General features: G+C 43.7%; 1 protein-coding gene across 1 annotated transcript in view; it reads right to left on the reverse strand.

Annotated features, from left to right (window-relative positions):
• The window catches only part of ZNF407 (zinc finger protein 407), a 1,019,576-nt gene that overhangs the window by 317,545 nt on the left and 680,169 nt on the right, over positions 1–21,862 (reverse strand). Inside the window, exon 7 of the mRNA XM_063923352.1 lies at positions 1,434–1,554. Within this exon, the coding sequence (XP_063779422.1) occupies positions 1,434–1,554 (121 nt within the window). The remainder of the gene's footprint in view (positions 1–1,433; positions 1,555–21,862) is intronic.

Genomic DNA, 21,862 nt, shown 5'->3' on the forward strand with positions numbered 1-21,862 from the left:
CTCTCTCCCTCCTTTGTTGCACTATTGTGTTTACATGCGTCTGTTTTTACCTGTTTGCATTTATACCTTAGGGTTACTTGTTGTTTTTTATGTCTGTTTAGGGCTAAATGCTGAAAGGGCTTACGCCCTTCCTCTCCTTTCTTCTCTCTGCTATGCTCAAAGTACACGCCTTAGTCTGAAACTCTGTAACCTAGGTTAACCCATGATCATACATATTCAAGTGTTTTTCACTGTTCGGTTTGTATGTAAGCTATCACAGAGTTTTACCAGTATACACGTGTTTCTGCATTTGTATTGTTATTATCTGTGAAAATAATAAATAAACATATAAAAAAAAGAAAAAAAAAAAAGGATTGGATGTCACACTAGGAAAAATGGGGCAGATGTATTAACCTGGAGAAGGCATAAGGAAGTGATAAACCAGTGATATGTGCAAGGTGATAAAGGCACCAGCCAATCAGCTCCAATATGTAAATAAAAAGTTAGGATCTGATTGGCTGCTGCCTTTATCACCTTGCACAGATCACTGGTTTATCACTTCCTTATGCCTTCTCCAGGTTGATACATCTGCCCCATGTCCTTCTATGATTCTAAAGTATAGTGCCCAGCTCCATTCTCTACATGCCTGCTCAAATAAAGTGATAGCTGCGTGCTGTTCAAAACAATGAAGATGCTTCAAAGTCAGATTTCATGTTAGGTCATCAAAGGCTTCAGTTATGATAACCTCTGAGGCCTGTTACAGGTGTATAAAAATGCTATGGATAATATTTATCAAATAAGTAAACTTATTTTCAGCTTAGTGGTCCCTTAACATTTTTCATAATAAAATCCTTACATCACCACTGTCTTATTCATTGTCTTATTTAATCACATTGTGAACCTGTTGCTAATATAAATGAATAATACTGCAATGATCATTGTTATTTCCTACTATTAGATCTACAACAATAAAGATTTATAGCACTGGAAAGAAACTCACATACAGATGTGTCCTCCTACCACACTAAAACATCCCTTCTCGGTGCGCCAAGTCTAGTGTGACACAGCTTGCACTGAGCATATTCTTCATGATAATGTGTGTCTTAATCACAATGTGAACTGCTTCATGAGACTGCACTGATTCATTTGATATGTGACACTTGTATATCTATGTGCGACTGAGTCTGACTCTGTATATGAACTGCCACGATGCAGAGGCTTGAGCTGTTTGTTATGCCAAGTTCCGTTGTGCTTCATATGTAGATTCATACTCAGTCAAACACAAACAGAGAAGTGTATAGGCTCGGTTTTTGTTGTCTCACATTGTGATTAAGAGGCTCAACTGCAAGACAAATACACTCAGCTCAGTCATGCCAGGCATCTCATGCCACATGGTGTATTGAGGTTAGGTGTATGAAGACACCTCTGTACCTAGTCAGAGTGAATGCAATTACCTGTAATCACACCATGGGCACATATATGGCTTCTCCCCTGTATGGACCCGCTTGTGCCGTGTTAGATGAGACTGAGTTGTAGAAGCAAAGTTGCATTCATCACATTTAAACGGCTTCTCACCTAAGGAAAAAAGAATGATACAGTTAGTAACAGTTAATTTGTATTATTCGCAGCAAATAATTGGATATGAAAAATAAAAACTGGAATATCTATTTCTGAGAGACACAATTGAGTCAGACTTGATAACTGTATTACTATGTCAAAGAAAAGTTCTACCCCTACTCTTGTCAATGTAAATAAAAACCATTCCTCCCCGATAGTGCAGTTCTGGCCACCTCAGTACTTGCCACTGAGCTACAGCAAAGGGATGGCCATCACAAGATGGTCATTAAATAGCAGTGATATTACTGGCATCGCAACATGCCATGCAATGATATGTAGCCACTGCAAGGTTGCTGTTCAATGTTTTAATCACTAATGTTTAGATAGTGTGCATGTACAGTGGACCCCAGAAGTTCATGTCTGTGCTATGGAGCTCCTGCTGTGGACACTCCTTTACTGGTGTTCACAGCAGAATGCACGGGTGGCATTTGATATACCGGCTGTCAGGAATCCGGCGCTGGAATCCTGAAAGCCGGCATACCGACAATTATTTTCCCTCTTCGGGTGTCCTGGAAGGAGAATAAATAGCGTAGTGCGCCACCGTGCCCGCAAGGGGCTCTTTTGCGCTCACCCCACTGCTGATATACCGGCGTTCAGGGTCCTGGCGCCGGTATGCTGGGCGCCGGGATCCCGAGTGCCGGCATACCGTAGTAGACCCGAATGGACATCATCAGCCATTGAAAAGAAGCAAGCAATGGTGGGAGTCACTGTAATCCCGGCATCAAATGGAAAAAGTATTTCCACTGAATAGGGAACATCGATGGTTGTCAACCATCAGTTTCTGAAGGCCATCTTTATTACAGGGGTACCCGAAGAGGTGTGGCAATGCTCACATACTTAGCAACACACCATAATAACAAGGCCTTGACGATCTTTATGTGATAATGCAGATGTCATACTAAACATAGCTGCATATTAGGGTTTCCTTAATTCTGAAATTAAAAAAATTAATTTGAGATTTTGGGTAGAAAAAAAAAGGGACTGCCCTGGCAAACCAGGAGACATAAAATAATTACACCGAGGATGGACACTTCCTTGGACATACTTTCAGATGTATTTGCTTCTAGTATGTCTCGTAATACAGACATACTGTATAATAAATAAACTGTTGGCATACGGAAAAAAAAACAGAAATCAGATGTAAGCAAAGGTTCATTCAAATTTAGCACAAATTTAATTTTGTGAAGTTTTGGCTATACAGTCCTTGAGTTTCCCTTTTGGTTTGCCATTCTGCAGAACATGTTTAAACAATGTAAAAGTACATTTGTATTTAGTGAAATGTGAAAGCTATGAACAGAGAATGGGAGAAATCTGTTATTTGGTTGGAGATGGACTGGGAACATTTAAGGACAAATTCAGCTAGCAAAAGGTGACATATTATGGCCAAATGCAAAATATTTTTCTCAACCATTCTGAACATTTTACTTACCTCTGTCAGAGATATTGGGGTACAGCATATTTGCTAAAAGTCGATTTTGGTCGATGTTGATCAATTATTATTTTTTTGATGTTGGGTCGATTTTTGACTGATTTTGTATTTCAGAGTCTAAGGGGTCTATTTACTAAGCCTTGGATGAAGATACAGTGGATGGAGATAAAGTACCAGCCAATCGGCTCCTAACTGTCATTTTTCAAACACAGGCTGTAATATGGCATTTAGGAGCTGATTGGCTGGTACTTTATCTCCATTCAAGGTTTAATAAATAGACCCCTTAATCACACATTTACTAACACATGATTTTTTACATCCTTTTAAAACAGTAAAAAAATAAGAATTTACTTACCGATAATTCTATTTCTCATAGTCCGTAGTGGATGCTGGGGACTCCGAAAGGACCATGGGGAATAGCGGCTCCGCAGGAGACTGGGCACAAAAGTAAAAAGCTTTAGGACTACCTGGTGTGCACTGGCTCCTCCCCCTATGACCCTCCTCCAAGCCTCAGTTAGGATACTGTGCCCGGACGAGCGTACACAATAAGGAAGGATTTTGAATCCCGGGTAAGACTCATACCAGCCACACCAATCACACCGTACAACTTGTGATCTGAACCCAGTTAACAGCATGATAACAGAGGAGCCTCTGAAAAGATGGCTCACAACCAACAATAACCCGATTTTGTAACAATAACTATGTACAAGTAATGCAGACAATCCGCACTTGGGATGGGCGCCCAGCATCCACTACGGACTATGAGAAATAGAATTATCGGTAAGTAAATTCTTATTTTCTCTAACGTCCTAGTGGATGCTGGGGACTCCGAAAGGACCATGGGGATTATACCAAAGCTCCCAAACGGGCGGGAGAGTGCGGATGACTCTGCAGCACCGAATGAGAGAACTCCAGGTCCTCCTCAGCCAGGGTATCAAATTTGTAGAATTTAGCAAACGTGTTTGCCCCTGACCAAGTAGCTGCTCGGCAAAGTTGTAAAGCCGAGACCCCTCGGGCAGCCGCCCAAGATGAGCCCACTTTCCGTGTGGAATGGGCTTTAACAGATTTTGGCTGTGGCAGGCCTGCCACAGAATGTGCAAGCTGAATTGTACTACAAATCCAACGAGCAATCGTCTGCTTAGAAGCAGGAGCACCCAGCTTATTGGGTGCATACAGGATAAACAGCTAATCAGATTTTCTGACTCCAGCCGTCCTGGAAACATACATTTTCAGGGCCCTGACTACGTCCAGCAACTTGGAATCCTCCAAGTCCCTAGTAGCCGCAGGCACCACAATAGGCTGGTTCAAGTGGAAAGCTGAAACCACCTTAGGGAGAAATTGAGGACGAGTCCTCAATTCTGCCCTGTCCGTATGAAAAATTAGGTAAGGGCTTTTATAGGATAAAGCCGCCAATTCTGAGACACGCCTGGCTGAAGCCAAGGCTAACAGCATTACCACTTTCCATGTGAGATATTTTAAGTCCACAGTGGTGAGTGGTTCAAACCAATGTGATTTTAGGAATCCCAAAACTACATTGAGATCCCAAGGTGCCACTGGAGGCACAAAAGGAGGCTGTATATGCAGTACTCCCTTGACAAACGTCTGAACTTCAGGAACAGAAGCCAGTTCTTTTTGGAAGAATATTGACAGGGCCGAAATTTGAACCTTAATGGACCCTAATTTGAGGCCCATAGACAGTCCTGTTTGCAGGAAATGCAGGAAACGACCCAGTTGAAATTCCTCTGTAGGGGCCTTCCTGGCCTCGCACCACGCAACATATTTACGCCAAATACGGTGATAATGTTGTACGGTTACATCCTTCCTGGCTTTGATAAGGGTAGGGATGACTTCATCCGGAATGCCTTTTTCCTTCAGGATCCGGCGTTCAACCGCCATGCCGTCAAACGCAGCCGCGGTAAGTCTTGGAACAGACATGGTCCCTGCTGGAGCAGGTCCTTTCTTAGAGGTAGAGGCCACGGGTCTTCCGTGAGCATCTCTTGAATTTCCGGGTACCAAGTCCTTCTTGGCCAATCCGGAGCCACGAGTATAGTCTTTACTCCTCTCCTTCTTATGATTCTCAGTACTTTTGGTATGAGAGGAAGAGGAGGGAACACATACACTGACTGGTACACCCACGGTGTTACCAGAGCGTCCACAGCTATTGCCTGAGGGTCCCTTGACCTGGCGCAATATCTGTCCAGTTTTTTGTTGAGGCGGGACGCCATCATGTCCACCTTTGGTTTTTCCCAACGGTTCACAATCATGTGGAAGACTTCTGGGTGAAGTCCCCACTCCCCCGGGTGAAGATCGTGTCTGCTGAGGAAGTCTGCTTCCCAGTTGTCCACTCCCGGAATGAACACTGCTGACAGTGCTATCACATGATTCTCCGCCCAGCGAAGAATCCTTGCCACTTCCATCATTGCCCTCCTGCTTCTTGTGCCGCCCTGTCTGTTTACGTGGGCGACTGCCGTGATGTTGTCCGACTGGATCAACACCGGCTGACCCTGAAGCAGAGGTCTTGCCTGACTTAGGGCATTGTAAATGGCCCTTAGTTCCAGGATATTTATGTGAAGTGACGTTTCCATGCTTGACCACAAGCCCTGGAAATTTCTTCCCTGTGTGACTGCTCCCCAGCCTCTCAGGCTGGCATCCGTGGTCACCAGGACCCAATCCTGAATGCCGAATCTGCGGCCCTCTAGGAGATGAGCACTCTGTAACCACCACAGGAGAGACACCCTTGTCCTTGGAGACAGGGTTATCCGCTGATGCATTTGAAGATGCGATCCCGACCATTTGTCCAGCAGATCCCACTGAAAAGTTCTTGCGTGGAATCTGCCGAATGGAATCGCTTCGTAAGAAGCCACCATCTTTCCCAGGACCCTTGTGCATTGGTGTACTGACACTTGGCCTGGTCTTAGGAGGTTCCTGACTAGGTCGGATAACTCCTTGGCTTTCTCCTCCGGGAGAAACACCTTTTTCTGTACTGTGTCCAGAATCATCCCTAGGAACAGCAGACGTGTCGTCGGAATCAGCTGCGATTTTGGAATATTTAGAATCCATCCGTGCTGTCGTAGTACTACTTGAGATAGTGCTACTCCGACCTCTAACTGTTCTCTGGACCTTGCCCTTATCAGGAGATCGTCCAAGTAAGGGATAATTAAGACGCCTTTTCTTCGAAGAAGAATCATCATTTCGGCCATTACCTTGGTAAAGACCCGGGGTGCCGTGGACAATCCAAACGGCAGCGTCTGAAACGGATAGTGACAGTTCTGTACCACAAACCTGAGGTACCCTTGGTGAGAAGGGCAAATTGGGACATGGAGGTAAGCATCCTTGATGTCCAGAGACACCATATAGTCCCCTTCTTCCAGGTTCGCTATCACTGCTCTGAGTGACTCCATCTTGAACTTGAACCTTTTTATGTAAGTGTTCAAGGATTTCAGATTTAAAATGGGTCTCACCGAGCCGTCCGGCTTCGGTACCACAAACAGCGTGGAATAATACCCCTTTCCCTGTTGTAGGAGGGGTACCTTGATTATCACCTGCTGGGAATACAGCTTGTGAATGGCTTCCAATACCGCCTCCCTGTCGGGGGGAGACGCTGGTAAAGCAGACTTCAGGAACCGGCGAGGGGGAGACGTCTCGAATTCCAATTTGTACCCCTGAGATACTACCTGCAGGATCCAGGGGTCCACTTGCGAGTGAGCCCACTGCGCGCTGAAATTCTTGAGACGGGCCCCCACCGTGCCTGAGTCCGCTTGTAAGGCCCCAGCGTCATGCTGAGGACTTGGCAGAAGCGGGGGAGGGCTTCTGTTCGTGGGAAGAGGCTGTCTGCTGCAGTCTTTTTCCCCTTCCTCTGCCCCGGGGCAGATATGAGTGGCCTTTTGCCCGCTTGCCCTTATGGGGACGAAAGGACTGAGCCTGAAAAGACGGTATCTTTTTCTGCTGCGAGGTGACTTGGGGTAAAAAGGTGGATTTTCCAGCCGTTGCTGTGGCCACCAGGTCCGATAGACCGACCCCAAATAACTCCTCCCCTTTATACGGCAATACTTCTATATGCCGTTTGGAATCCGCATCACCTGACCACTGTCGTGTCCATAATCCTCTTCTGGCAGAAATGGACATCGCACTTACTCTTGATGCCAGAGTGCAAATATCCCTCTGTGCATCTCGCATATATAGAAATGAATCCTTTAAATGCTCTATAGTCAATAATATATTGTCCCTGTCTAGGGTATCAATATTTTCAGTCAGGGAATCCGACCAAGCCACCCCAGCACTGCACATCCAGGTTGAGGCGATTGCTGGTCGCAGTATAATACCAGTATGTGTGTATATACTTTTAAGGATATTTTCCAGCTTTCTATCAGCTGGTTCCTTGAGGGCGGCCGTATCTGGGGACGGTAACGCCACTTGTTTTGATAAGCGTGTGAGCGCCTTATCTACGCTAGGGAGTGTTTCCCAACGCGCCCTAACCTCTGGCGGGAAAGGGTATAATGCCAATAACTTTTTAGAAATTAGCAGTTTTTTATCGGGGGAAACCCACGCTTCATCACACACCTCATTTAATTCATCTGATTCGGGAAAAACTACGGGTAGTTTTTTCACACCCCACATAATACCCTTTTTTGTGGTACTTGTAGTATCAGAAATGTTCAAAACCTCCTTCATTGCCGTGATCATGTAACGTGTGGCCCTACTGGAAAATACGTTTGTTTCCTCACCGTCGACACTGGAGTCAGTGTCCGTGTCTGGGTCTGTGTCGACCACCTGAGGTAACGGGCGCTTTAGAGCCCCTGACGGTGTTTGAGACGCCTGTACAGGTATTAACTGATTTGCCGGCTGTCTCATGTCGTCAACAGTCTTTTGTAAAGTGCTGACACTATCACGTAATTCTTTCCATAAGACCATCCAGTCAGGTGTCGACTCCCTAGGGGGTGACATCACTAACACAGGCAATTGCTCCGCCTCCACATCATTTTCCTCCTCATACATGTCGACACAACGTACCGACACACAGCACACACACAGGGAATGCTCTGATAGAGGACAGGACCCCACTAGCCCTTTGGGGAGACAGAGGGAGAGTTTGCCAGCACACACCAGAGCGCTATATATATACAGGGATAACCTTATATAAGTGTTTTTCCCTAATATAGCTGCTGTATATATTTATATGCCAAATTAGTGCCCCCCCCTCTCTTGTTTTACCCTGTTTCTGTAGTGCAGGACTGCAGGGGAGAGTCAGGGAGCCTTCCTCCAACGGAGCAGTGAGGACAAAATTGGCGCCAGTGTGCTGAGGAGATAGGCTCCGCCCCTTTTTCGGCGGCCTTTCTCCCGCTTTTGCTGCAGTGCTGTGCGCTACCTTATAGAAGACAGGACGTCTTCTGCCGCCGATTTTCCGGACCTCTTCCGTCTTCTGGCTCTGTAAGGGGGACGGCGGCGCGGCTCTGGGACCCATCCATGGCTGGGCCTGTGATCGTCCCTCTGGAGCTAATGTCCAGTAGCCTAAGAAGCCCAATCCACTCTGCACGCAGGTGAGTTCGCTTCTTCTCCCCTTAGTCCCTCGGTGCAGAGAGCCTGTTGCCAGCAGGTCTCACTGAAAATAAAAAACCTACTTTAAACTTTTACACTAAGCAGCTCAGGAGAGCCCCTTAGCCTGCACCCGTCTCGTTCGGGCACAAAAATCTAACTGAGGCTTGGAGGAGGGTCATAGGGGGAGGAGCCAGTGCACACCAGGTAGTCCTAAAGCTTTTTACTTTTGTGCCCAGTCTCCTGCGGAGCCGCTATTCCCCATGGTCCTTTCGGAGTCCCCAGCATCCACTAGGACGTTAGAGAAATCATCTGTTAGTAAATGTTGGATTTAGGGGTATATTTACTAAATATCGATCTGGGTCTATTTTGATCGATGTTTGATTGATTTTGTATTTCAGGGTCTAAATTCCACATTTGCGAACAGATGATTTTTGACTTTTTGTTTTTAAACAATGTCAAAAAGCATTTGTTGGTAAAGTATGATTTGTACCCTTAAACACAAAATCGACCATAATTTACTTTTAGTAAATATACCTCATTATGAGATACTGTGAGAATTCAGGAGTTTAGGGGCTCAGTGTGCACAAATAAGGCCACAGGCATACCAATAAAGGTAGCACAAGGGCCCTGGGTCCATGGGGGCCCACATTGTACAGCCTGCACCCACACATTATACTTACCACCCCAGCATTTGCATTGGCAAAATGATAGGGAAAATTTGAAGTCGAGAAATTACCGGGAACATGGTGCACGCCCATGCATGCAAGATAGACTCAGTGCTAGAGTCTAATCGGCAATGGTGTGAAGGGGGTGGGGTGGGTGGGGGCTGCATACTGAAACTGCACATAGGCCCATCCTCTCTGAAGCATCCGCTGATTTAGGCCTGTAACCGCTTGCCAAACCTTCTTGCTGCCCCAGACTAAAGGAAAATGTGCTTGTGCATTGGAAAAAATTGATTTAATATACAGTAAGTATGACCTATTCATGAATTATACTAATTCTGATTCCTATAGAAACTTACTGCAACTTATTTACACTTCCATTTACATATACTTGTATTCAGTATACTTGAATTGGTACATACTACATAAAAAATACTAAAACAAAGCTATATTATATGTTTAATTAAAACTAATCATATCGTGTGCTTATGAATTACCGGAAGGAAAATGCTTTTAGGGATCATAATATTCTCATAACTATTCACACTTTGAGGGGAATTCAATTAGCTGCGATAACCCGATTTCATGTGAAAAACTGTCTTTTATTGCGATTCGCGAAAACGGACCAATTATTCACAAAACTTTACAGTGATTTCTTTTCACCACCTCCTTAGCAGGTTAAAACTTTGGGAAAATCAATATTTTAAGGTAAAAATGGCAGGACTTGGTTCAAAACCATTGGGACACCCCCCTTAATGACTAATTAGGCACTTAGATGTTTTATTGTTATTTGGCCAACAATGATGTCATTTGTTGGGTGAAAAAATGCAAAATACAGGAAATATGGGTGGGTACATGGTATGGGACCGGTAAATGAGGGTGGTTTATGAATGGGACAGGTGTTTTTAGGCTTGAAGGTGGTAATTATTGATTTTTTTTGCGATTTTTTTTTTAAATTGGCTCAAAATTACCCAAAAATATACTATTACCCATTTTTATTTAATCTTACTTTAAGTACAGCATTTCTTTTGCACATAAAAAACTTGCTTTTCATAATTTTTTCTATGTTTTAAAATAATGCATTTAGCAGCCATTTGTTTTGTGACCAATAATAGACTTTCGTTTTGGGGTACAAACAGCTTTCCCTATTTTCACGTATATGGAATGCCTGTAAAACAAACAAGATCATCGTTCAGAAGCAGATTTCGCTATTTTCCAACTGAATAGCAAGATAAACGTGCGTGCGCATACTGGTAATAAGTAGGAATCATTACATGATAGGTGCATTAAGTTAACGCATTATTGCGGCTAGTTGAATTCCCCTCTCTGTTGCTATAGCCTAGGGAATCTGTCTCTTGCCTAGAACAGAAAAAACTGATTAGAAATGTGTGTGTTCTACTAATTCCTATAGAAACCTCTTGCAATTTATGTATGTGCCCATTTAGTTACACTGAGTTGTTATACATAAAAATAAAAATAAAAGTTAAAGAAAGCTATGTTATGATATGGCTAACTGAAATGAAACGTAACACGTGGTTTATGACTTGCCGGAAGGAAAGTGCATTTAGAGATTATAATATTCTTACGACTATTACTTAACTCTTATTCTTAACACAATTCAAATATTTCTAGGAGTTAGTGTGCTGACGTTTATTTTTGTTGGCTCAAAGTAGGAATCTTTCCTTACCAAAATGAACGGAGAAAAACTGACCCAAACTTACAGCAGTTCTTTTATTTCACTATATTAACTTGAGTACATGTTCATTGATGGCTTCACAGATTTGTGATCATTTCCTCTCCTCGTTCTCCGCCTCTGAGCTTACTCCCGGACTTAAAATGGGCAGTGTGTAATTAGTATTAATAGAGAACATTATTGAAATAAAGCTAGAAAATCTCTCATCTGTAGCTGATCGTTTTAATACTCCTATTCTCAGTTCTAGTAGCAGTAGAGACTTTGCACTGTCATGCCAATATTCATCTTGTACACGTTCCATCTTTGATTTAAAATATGGTTACTAAGCATCTATCACTTAATGAAAATCATTAGATATTAAATTTGCAGGTTGACTAAAATTGTGCTTGGCTAGAACATACTGTAGCGGGAGTTTTTCTTTTTCAGTGGAGTATTTTAAAGTGGATATACAGGCTGAGTCTCCCATAGCCAAATGCTTGGGACCAGAAGCAGTTTGGATTTCCGATTTTTCCATATTTTGGAATATTTGCATAACATAATACGATATCTTGGGGATTGGATCCAAGTCTAAACACAAAATGCATTTATAGTATGCTTCATATAAACCTTAAGGACAAAGCCTCAAGGTAATTTTATACAATGTTTTTAAAGTTTTTGTACACTGAATCATCAGAAAGCAAATGTGTCACTATCTCAGTCGATGGTCAAAAAATTGTTATCAGGAGCTCCTTATGAAAATTTTTATGTAAAATTGAAACGTTGAGAAAGACGCAGGTCTATTAACTTCATTTTATTATCCATGAGGATGGCCATATTGTTCTATATGTATCCGATTCCAGCATTTAGGGCACCCGGTCAGATGCATTTTTTTAGCGGAGTGCCGAGTTTTGCATGCGATATAGAAAAAATAAATATATATATATATATATATATATATATATATATATATATATATATAATGGACAACAAAGCAAGCGGCACTCTAAGTCTGTTTAAAAGTCAAGTGTATTTCACACAAAAAGTGGTACGACGTTTCGGGGTCCAAGCGCCCCTTTGTCAAGGTCCATCACTCATATGAATTTCTCCTATACCTGAGTTTTTCACATCCAAATAGCTGATTTACGAGGCTAGATTGATATTGCATCATAAAGTCCTAGTGGCGTTTGAAGCCCTCCTTCGAGCACTCCTGATTGATTTTCTGGGTGTTTTTTTGTTGACAATACTTAACAACTATTAGAGGAAGTGATGTCACCAATTACCTAAGCCATTTGCTGGGATCCCACTATCTCTGTAGATATAAATTGAGCTCCATTGCTCACTAACCTTTTTTTGAGCAGTATGTGTATATATATATATATATATATATATATATATATATATATACATACATACATACACACTGCTCAAAAAAATAAAGGGAACACTTAAAAAACACATCCTAGATCTGAATGAATGAAATATTCTTATTAAATACTTTGTTCTTTACATAGTTGAATGTGCTGACAACAAAATCACACAAACATTATCAATGGAAATAAAATTTATTAACCCATGGAGGTCTGGATTTGGAGTCACACTCAAAATTAAAGTGGAAAAACACACTACAGGCTGATCCAACTTTGATGTAATGTCCTTAAAAAAGTCAAAATGAGGCTCAGTAGTGTGTGTGGACTCCACGTGCCTGTATGACCTCCCTACAACACCTGGGCATGCTCCTGATGAGGTGGCGGATGGTCTCCTGAGGGATCTCCTCCCAGACCTGGACTAAAGCATCCGCCAACTCCTGGACAGTCTGTGGTGCAACGTGGCGTTGGTGGATGGAGCGAGACATGATGTCCCAGATGTGCTCAATTGGATTCAGGTCTGGGGAACGGGCGGGCCAGTCCATAGCATCAATGCCTTCGTCTTGCAGGAACTGCTGACACACTCCAGCCACATGAGGTCTAGCATTGTCTTGCATTAGGAGGAACCCAGGGCCAACCGCACCAGCATATGGTCTCACAAGGGGTCTAAGGATCTCATCTCGGTACCTAATGGCAGTCAGGCTACCTCGGGCGAGCACATGGAGGGCTGTGCGGCCCCCCCAAAGAAATGCCACCCTACACCATTACTGACCCACTGCCAAACCGGTCATGCTGGAGGATGTTGCAGGCAGCACAACGTTCTCCTTGGCGTCTCCAGACTCTGTCACGCCTGTCACATGTGCTCAGTGAGAACCTGCTTTCATCTGTGAAGAGCACAGGGCGCCAGTGGTGAATTTGCCAATCTTGGTGTTCTCTGGCAAATGCCAAACGTCCTGCACGGTGTTGGGCTGTAAGCACAACCCCCACCTGTGGACGTCGGGCCCTCATACCACCCTCATGGAGTCTGTTTCTGATCGTTTGAGTAGACACATGCACATTTGTGGCTTGCTGGAGGTCATTTTGCAGGGCTCTGGCAGTGCTCCCCCTGTTCCCTCCTTGCACAAAGGCGGAGGTAGCGGTCCTGCTGCTGGGTTGTTGCCCTCCTACGGCCTCCTCCACGTCTCCTGATGTACTGGCCTGTCTCCTGGTAGCGCCTCTATGCTCTGGACACTACGCTGACAGACACAGCAAACCTTCTTGCCACAGCTCGCATTGATGTGCCATCCTGGATGAGCTGCACTACCTGAGCCACTTGTGTGGGTTGTAGACTCCGTCTCATGCTACACTATAGTGAAAGCACCGCCAGCTTTCAAAAGTGACCAAAACATCAGCCAGAAAGCATGGGAGCTGAGAAGTGGTCTGTGGTCACCACCTGCAGAACAACTCCTTTATTGGGGGTGTCTTGCTAATTGCCTATAATTTCCAGCTGTTGTCTATTCCATTTGCACAACCGCATGTGAAATTGATTGTCAATCAGTGTTGCTTCCTAAGTGGACAGTTTGATTTCACAGAAGTGTGATTGACTTGGAGTTACATTGTGTTGTTTAAGTGTTTCCTTTATTTTTTTGAGCAGTGTATATATATATATATATATATATATATATATATAGATATATATATATAGATATAGATATATACACACACACACACACGTATATATATATATATATATATATACACACACATCTAGTACGGATGGGTTACCGCCTTGTGCGCAATTAATAACGCAATAGTTTCTGGAATACACTAATAAACTATTAGCATTTACAGAGGTATATTCAACTGACGTTGAAAGCTGCCAACTGTCGAAAAGACGGCAGTTTTCGACTTTTTTTTTAGGTCGGAAGGGGTTCCAACCTATTCAATATTTTCGACAAGTTGAGAAATTCGACTTGTCGAAAAGTACGTGGATTGGCGGTATAGATGCCGATCCACGTGCTTGTGTCGTTTTGACCCCCTTTTCGACCATCTCAGTCCGTCATAAAAAAATGTCGGACTGAGATGTAGGACCCAGAGGAGGAGGGGGGAGACGCGGGCATACAGGGGAGATCAGCGCTACAGCACAGCGCTGCAGCAGGATGTCACACAGCCGCGTCGCTCTTGGCAGCTTCCACCCGGCTCCAGCAAGTGAGGTCACGCTTGCTGGAGCCGGGTGGACACTGCCGTGAGGTCGGGCGGCTGTGTGACATCCTTCTGCAGCGCTACTGTAGCGCTGATCTCCTCCGTCTGTCGGCGGCTGTCCCCCGCTGGTCTCCCCGCGGATCCCCCTCCCCCCTCTCCTCCTCTGGGTCCCTCATCTCAATTCAACTTGAAAAAGTCGAATTGAGATGGGATAGAATAGGGGTTGTCGGATCCATTCCGACAAATGCATGTCGGAATGGATCCAACGCCAATTGAATATACCCCATAAACTCAAAATTAAAACTCAGATTAAATAAAGTTTTGATGCTTAGAGCTCAGCATTATAGCCTGATATATATTATATATCACTGAAGATAAATCTGTACTCAAAGGGATTACTATGCACAGGCAGACTCCTCCTACGCCTTTGTTCTTGAACCAAATAAAAGATGACTGTATTTAAATGTACTGAATTACTCAAGAACTTGTATTTCTGGCTACAAATATAGTAATGGTGGCATGAAACTCAGAACCCTCAGACTGAATTTTATACAGATCACTAAGTGAACTTTCTGCAAGTGATGAAGTAATGACTGAAAAGCCCCCTGTGTAAAGAGAGGAGACAGGTAATAACAATGGGTGGACCCTAACCCTCCCACCACCACCACTGTTCTTCCCTTCTGCCCTCACACAGCTGAGGCCTATTTTGCAGTCTGTTGGTTTCAGACGATAAGAGATAGTATACTGGTATATACATATAAAACAGCCAGACCTTTAACAACAATATCAATGAAACACTTCAGCATGCTATCCAGTGGTGTAGCTACTGTCCGTGTAAGGTGTGCAATTGCTACAGAGCTTGTGACACCACCCAGTCCCACCTCCGACTGTACCTAGCACTCACTTTACACCCCTGAACAGTGTTCACCGCCTGCTAGGAGGTACTGTGATGTCACACCTCCCAGCATTTCCTGCATGCCAGTGAGGACGGAGGATCAGGAGTATCAGCACAAGGAAGAGAAAAACTGAAGCTATGGAACAGACATCTGACTAAAAGTGAGCCATTCTTAGACTAGTGACACTGAGTGAGCTGCCATTTTTGAAGGCAGGTCGGCCAATGGCAATCCAACTATGTGCTTGCAATGCAGACAATTCAGTTTCGAAGAAAAAGTAGATAAGTGCCCTCCATAACTAACAAACATAGTGGTGCCTCTCTAGAAACATTGAGGGCTTCTTCAAAATGTTGCTAAGGGGCCCACACAGTTCTAGTTACGTCCATGATGTTATCACTAGTGCAAAGGTTTTTAAAAAAAATTCAATATACTAAAAGATAATGAGAGTAGCATTTCTTTAATGCAAGTCTCTTTGTAGCCCATCGGTAAAATAACAGCTCCACTACCTGTAGGCACGCAATTATCCAGTTGGAACAATAAGAAACTACGCTCCCAAGATGCATTTAGATATTTTTGTCTTGATATCTAGTACTGAACTGCTTGTTAGAATGGCTATGTAAAATCTTTCTCATGCATCCTCTCTTATTACTTTCCCTATAATTAATGAATGTTACTTGTCAGGTTTAGTAAAAAAAACAATTTCTAGTCATTTATGCCACAGATATCCTTCACACAGAAGACAGTCACATAATTCAGAAGTTCCGTTTGGTAGCTATTTGTCAATCATCGCCAATATAATTGGAGGTGGCTATGCTGTTGATTGAACAAAATACTACTATATGTCATGATGTCTCTTGAAGCTGTCAAGACTGTGTAGCCTATGAAGTACAAAGCAATCTTCAAATGAATGATGAACTGACTAGGTGCTTCTATGATCGGAACAGAGTTGAAAAGACTGCTTTTAATTCACATAAAGGAGAAAACTGAGACTTTGCCTGTCTGTTGTTTTGAAAATGGAAACAAATCTAGAATATCTGCAATCAGTTAGACGATCTAATTTTTTTTATATTTGGATGGCATTCTGTAACGTGTAGACTAATGAAGAACATTTTTCCCTGTGGCATATAAATATATAAACATACATATATGTATACAGTCTGTGTGTATACTGTGTATGTATATATATATATATATATATATATATATATTACAGTATATATAGAGGGAGAGAGAGGGAGAGAGAGCACATATAGTATTCTATATCAGCAAGTGCTCACAGAGACATATTTGTGTTACTGGGCTCACTAAAGTGTTGCACAGCTTTAGAATTTAAAAAAAAAAATATGTCACACATGTTGAAATAAAACATAACATCCTAACTCCTGAATTCTGGCAGCCAAGACATTTTCGTTTGCTTCTGCATATACAGGTTGAGTCTTCCCGAAAATCCGTTATCCAACATTTTTTTTTAAGCACGACTGAAACAGTGATACCTTTGATTTCTTTCTAATACTAAGTTTTTATTGGAAATTAAAAAAAACAAACCTTAAACATTGGGTACAGAAAAGAAAAGGGTGGGGGTACAAAGAAAACGGGGAAAACAGCTTCATGACACTCATACATTATGTAATCATGATAGTGGGTGTCAACAAAAAAGTAATAATTTAAGTGGAAGAGAGAGAATAGAGTGCAAACATGTAGTCATGTGGTAGAAGGAGGAGGGAGAGGACTCGAACAGCCTAATAGTCAGGTTCAAAGGTGGGAGACTCATTCTGGTTAAATGAAGAAGAAGAGGAGGGCAACACCATGATCTTGGTCTTGGAAGGGGCATAGTATAGGGAACCTCTCCAGTCTCCATTTCATAGTGAAATAGGTTTTAGTAACCATCTTGCAAAGGGGTGGGGTGGGGACCTCCATTGCTGAACAATGGTAGCTGTAGCCAATATGAGAAAATGTCCGAGGACATAACGATAAACTTTAGGGATCGCAATAGGGTACCAATGTAGTAATGCCAAGGCAGGCTCTGGATCAAGGGAGAGACCTAGCACTACATTAATAAGGTCAAACACCTTCAACCAAAATAGACGTGGGCTGAGGATGGGGCCTCGATGAGTGGGCATCAACTAAAAGAGCGGATGTCCCTGCAGGAAGGAAACGAGGAGGCCGAATGTAGTTCTTTCTCATATTCTTCGGAGTTGAAAGATCAGCCGCCTGAAAAGTAGAACTTGAAGACTAAAGAATGAATGCTTGCACAGCGTGACTGGAGGATACTGAAGATTGTAGACTAGAAGCATTAAGAATGAATGCTTAATTATCGTAACTGAAGAATACTGAAAAATGAAGAGTTTAAAGCTTGATAAATGTGGCTGAAGAATACTGGGGACTTGAAGGCTTGAATAATAGATGTTCCGTAAACGAGATTGAAGAACTCTGAAGAATGAAGACTGGAATGATGAATGCTTGTTAGATGTAGCTTGAGAACACTTAAGAATTGAATAGTGGATGCTTAATAAACAAGATTGAAGAACACTGACGAAAAAGGACTGGAATCATGAATGTTTGTTAGACGTGGCTGAAGAACACTGAAGACTTGAATAATGCATGCTCAATAAACCAGACTGAAGAACACTGAAGAATGAGGACTGCAATGATGAATGCTTGTTAAACGTGGCTGAGAGGCATAAACAGAACCCGGGGTACCCTCTAGGGTTAAGAAGCTCCTGAGGTTACCATTTGGAGGTGGGGTGCTGCGGACAGTGAGACTGGAGTGACCACTGGCGGCTGTGCAGTGGGAGGCAGCAGAGGATGCTGATCCGTGGAGCTGAGAATCCCCTGGAACTCTATAATAACCACAAGAGAATCCTGTGGGGGAGCTCACAGCTGAAGCACTTGCACTTAGGCAGTAACATGAAGCTCTGGCAAGGTTCACAGCTGAACAGACCCCTTTTAAAAGAGGAAATTGCTTGCAATTGGCTGAGGGGAACAGGGAACCTAACTTCATTGGTTCACTGAGAACTGGTCTCCAACATGGCGGCCCCCAGCACTGCAGACACGCCTGATGCTTTAGTGTACACAAACTTTGTTTCATGCACAAATGTATTAAAAATACTGTATAAAATGACCTTCAGGATGTGTTAAGTGCAAAATACTTCTGGTCTCAAGCATTCAGATATGAGAGACTCAACCTGTAGCATAAACTACACAGGTAAATTGCGTAAAAAACACTGTGCTATATTATGCTACTTAGCATGAATCATTTATTTTCTGACCTGAACCACCTAAACAAACAAAATAGTACAAATAAGTGATTAATCGCTCAACACGTTACATTCTAGGGTTATGAACAAATCGCTTGGATCTAAGGTATACATAGATAACATTCCTTTTACCATACATAAAGATGTGTCTTCTTTTACTATGGCATCAGTTGTGCCAAACACACCTCTCAATGCGCCTGGTCCCATGCGACTCGGCCAGGCTGAGCATCTTCTTTGCTTAAAATGTGCATCTTATTCAAATAAAACTGGAAGTGACAACTCCATTGCTAGTGTACACTGACCACTGGGGTGTGTGACTTCTGTATATCTGTGTGCAACCGAGTCTGACTCTGTGTAAGGATGGCTCCGATGCGGCTTTTCCTCAAACCTAGATACACTGTGCTTCATCCTTTGCATGTGTGTAAAACGTGTACAAATTCCTGTATGGTTTAAGTCACAGCTCAGCGTCTCTAGTGCACTGTGAGCGGCATTTCACTGTGTCTGTGATGGTCTCTAGTACACTGTGAGCGGCCTTTCACTGTGTCTGTGATGGTCTCTAGTACACTGTGAGCGGCCTTTCACTGTGTCTGTGATTGTCTCTAGTACACTGTGAATGGTCTTTCACTGTGTCTGTGTCGGTCTCTGGTACACTGTGAATGGTCTTTCACGGTGTCTGTGACGGTCTCTAGTACACTGTGAGTGGTCTTTCACTGTGTCTGTGATGGTCTGCAGTACACTGTGAGCGGCCTTTCACTGTGTCTGTGACGGTCTCTAGTACACTGTGAGCAGCCTTTCACTGTGTGTGTGATGGTCTGTAGTACACTGTGAGCGGTCTTTCACTGTGTCTGTGATGGTCTGTAGTACACTGTGAGCGGCCTTTCACTGTGTCTGTGATGGTCTCTAGTACATTGTGAGCAGCCTTTCACTGTTTCTGTGATGGTCACTAGTACACTGTGAGCAGCCTTTCACCGTGTGTGTGATGGTCTCTAGTACATTGTGAGTGGTCTTTCACTGTGTCTGTGATAGTCTCTGGTACACTGTGAGCGGCATTTCACTGTGTCTGTGATGGTCCGTAGTACACTGTGAGCGGCCTTGCACTGTGTCTGTGATGGTCTCTGGTACACTGTGAGCGGCCTTGCACTGTGTCTGTGATGGTCTCTGGTACACTGTGAGCGGCCTTGCACTGTGTCTGTGATGGTCTCTGGTACACTGTGAGCGGCCTTGCACTGTGTCTGTGATGGTCTCTAGTACACTGTGAGCGGCCTTGCACTGTGTCTGTGATGGTCTCTGGTACACTGTGAGCGGCCTTGCACTGTGTCTGTGATGGTCTCTGGTACACTGTGAGCGGCCTTGCACTGTGTCTGTGATGGTCTCTGGTACACTGTGAGCGGCCTTGCACTGTGTCTGTGATGGTCTCTAGTACACTGTGAGCGGCTTTTCACTGTGTCTGTGATGGTCTCTAGTACACTGTGAGTGGCATTTCACTGTGTCTGTGATAGTCTCTGGTACACTGTGAGCAGTCTTTCACTGTGTCTGTGTCGGTCTCTGGTACACTGTGAATGGTCTTTCACTGTGTCCGTGACGGTCTCTAGAACACTGTGAGTGGCATTTCACTGTGTCTGTGATAGTCTCTGGTACACTGTGAGCGGTCTTTCACGGTGTCTGTGATGGTCTGCAGTACACTGTGAGTGGCCTTTCACTGGGTCTGTGATGGACTCTAGTACACTGTGAGCGGCCTTTCACTGTGTCTGTGATGGTCTCTAGTACACTGTGAGCAGCCTTTCACCGTGTGTGTGATGGTCTCTAGTACATTGTGAGTGGTCTTTCACTGTGTCTGTGATAGTCTCTGGTACACTGTGAGCGGCATTTCACTGTGTCTGTGATGGTCTGTAGTACACTGTGAGCGGCCTTGCACTGTGTCTGTGATGGTCTCTGATACACTGTGAGCGGCCTTGCACTGTGTCTGTGATGGTCTCTAGTACACTGTGAGCGGCTTTTCACTGTGTCTGTGATGGTCTCTAGTACACTGTGAGTGGTCTTGCACTGTGTCTGCGATGGTCTCTAGTACACTGTGAGTGGTCTTGCGTCTGCGATGGTCTCTAGTACACTGTGAGTGGTCTTGCACTGTGTCTGCGATGGTCTCTAGTACACTGTGAGCGGCCTTGCACTGTGTCTGTGATGGTCTCTGGTACACTGTGAGCGGCCTTGCACTGTGTCTGTGATGGTCTCTAGTACACTGTGAGCGGCTTTTCACTGTGTCTGTGATGGTCTCTAGTACACTGTGAGTGGTCTTGCACTGTGTCTGTGATGGTCTCTAGTACACTGTGAGTGGTCTTTCACGGAGTCTGGGATCCGACTAAGATAACAAAATGTAAAGAAAGAGGGATAGCTATCGATGGCTGTGTCCGATGTTGGGGGAGGGAGGGACAACACTGACAGCGCTGCTCTGATGGCAGACGCACTCAGCCACTGATGGATAACCACTGATGTCTTCTACTAATGGTTTAAAACAATTGACCTTGGCTTGTACAGCCTTTGATGAACATTACTAGTTAGAAATGTAGGCCTTTGGGCAGCAGACGTAAAAATGTAAAGTTAGTTAAAAAAAAAAAAAAAAGGTGTAAATTCCAGTCCTAACAATACGGAAGTTACTGCTGCAAAATCTTTGTCAGGGAAAAAATAATAATCTGCATTTACTTTTACTGGGCCCTCATTTTACAATTCTTGAATATGCTTATTACGGGTTGGGGCTGATATGTCGGCGGTCGGGATCTCGGAGGTCAGCATACCGACTCCCGGAACCCGTCTGCCAGAATGCCGGTGGGGGGGCACCGCACGCCACGCAGTGGGCTCTGTAGACACCCACAAGTAGGAATAGCCCCTATTAGGCGGCATTCCGGCTGGCAGCATTGTCAGCGGTTGGGATTCCGGCTTCGGTATCCTGACTGCCGGGATCCCGACCGCCAGCATATCAACTGCATCCCCCCATTACACTGCAAGCTTCTGGGGATGATAATATAGTTATGAAAACAAGGTCTGCATAAGTTAGCTATTATTAATTTTAGTTTTTCAACCTGGGTATTTATTTTATATTTGTACTACTGAATTAACCTGAACATCCTATTACCAGCAGTACCTACTGTACACTGCCTGAAATGAATATTGCAGATACAGTATATCTGGATCACAAACTACATTTATGATGTAAACAAGCATGCAAAGTAATGTACTGTGGGACAAAATGTATATATTGATTTATTAAACTTAATGTTA

Source organism: Pseudophryne corroboree, chromosome 5 (assembly GCF_028390025.1).
Source record: "Pseudophryne corroboree isolate aPseCor3 chromosome 5, aPseCor3.hap2, whole genome shotgun sequence".
Classification (NCBI taxonomy): Eukaryota; Metazoa; Chordata; class Amphibia; order Anura; family Myobatrachidae; genus Pseudophryne; species Pseudophryne corroboree.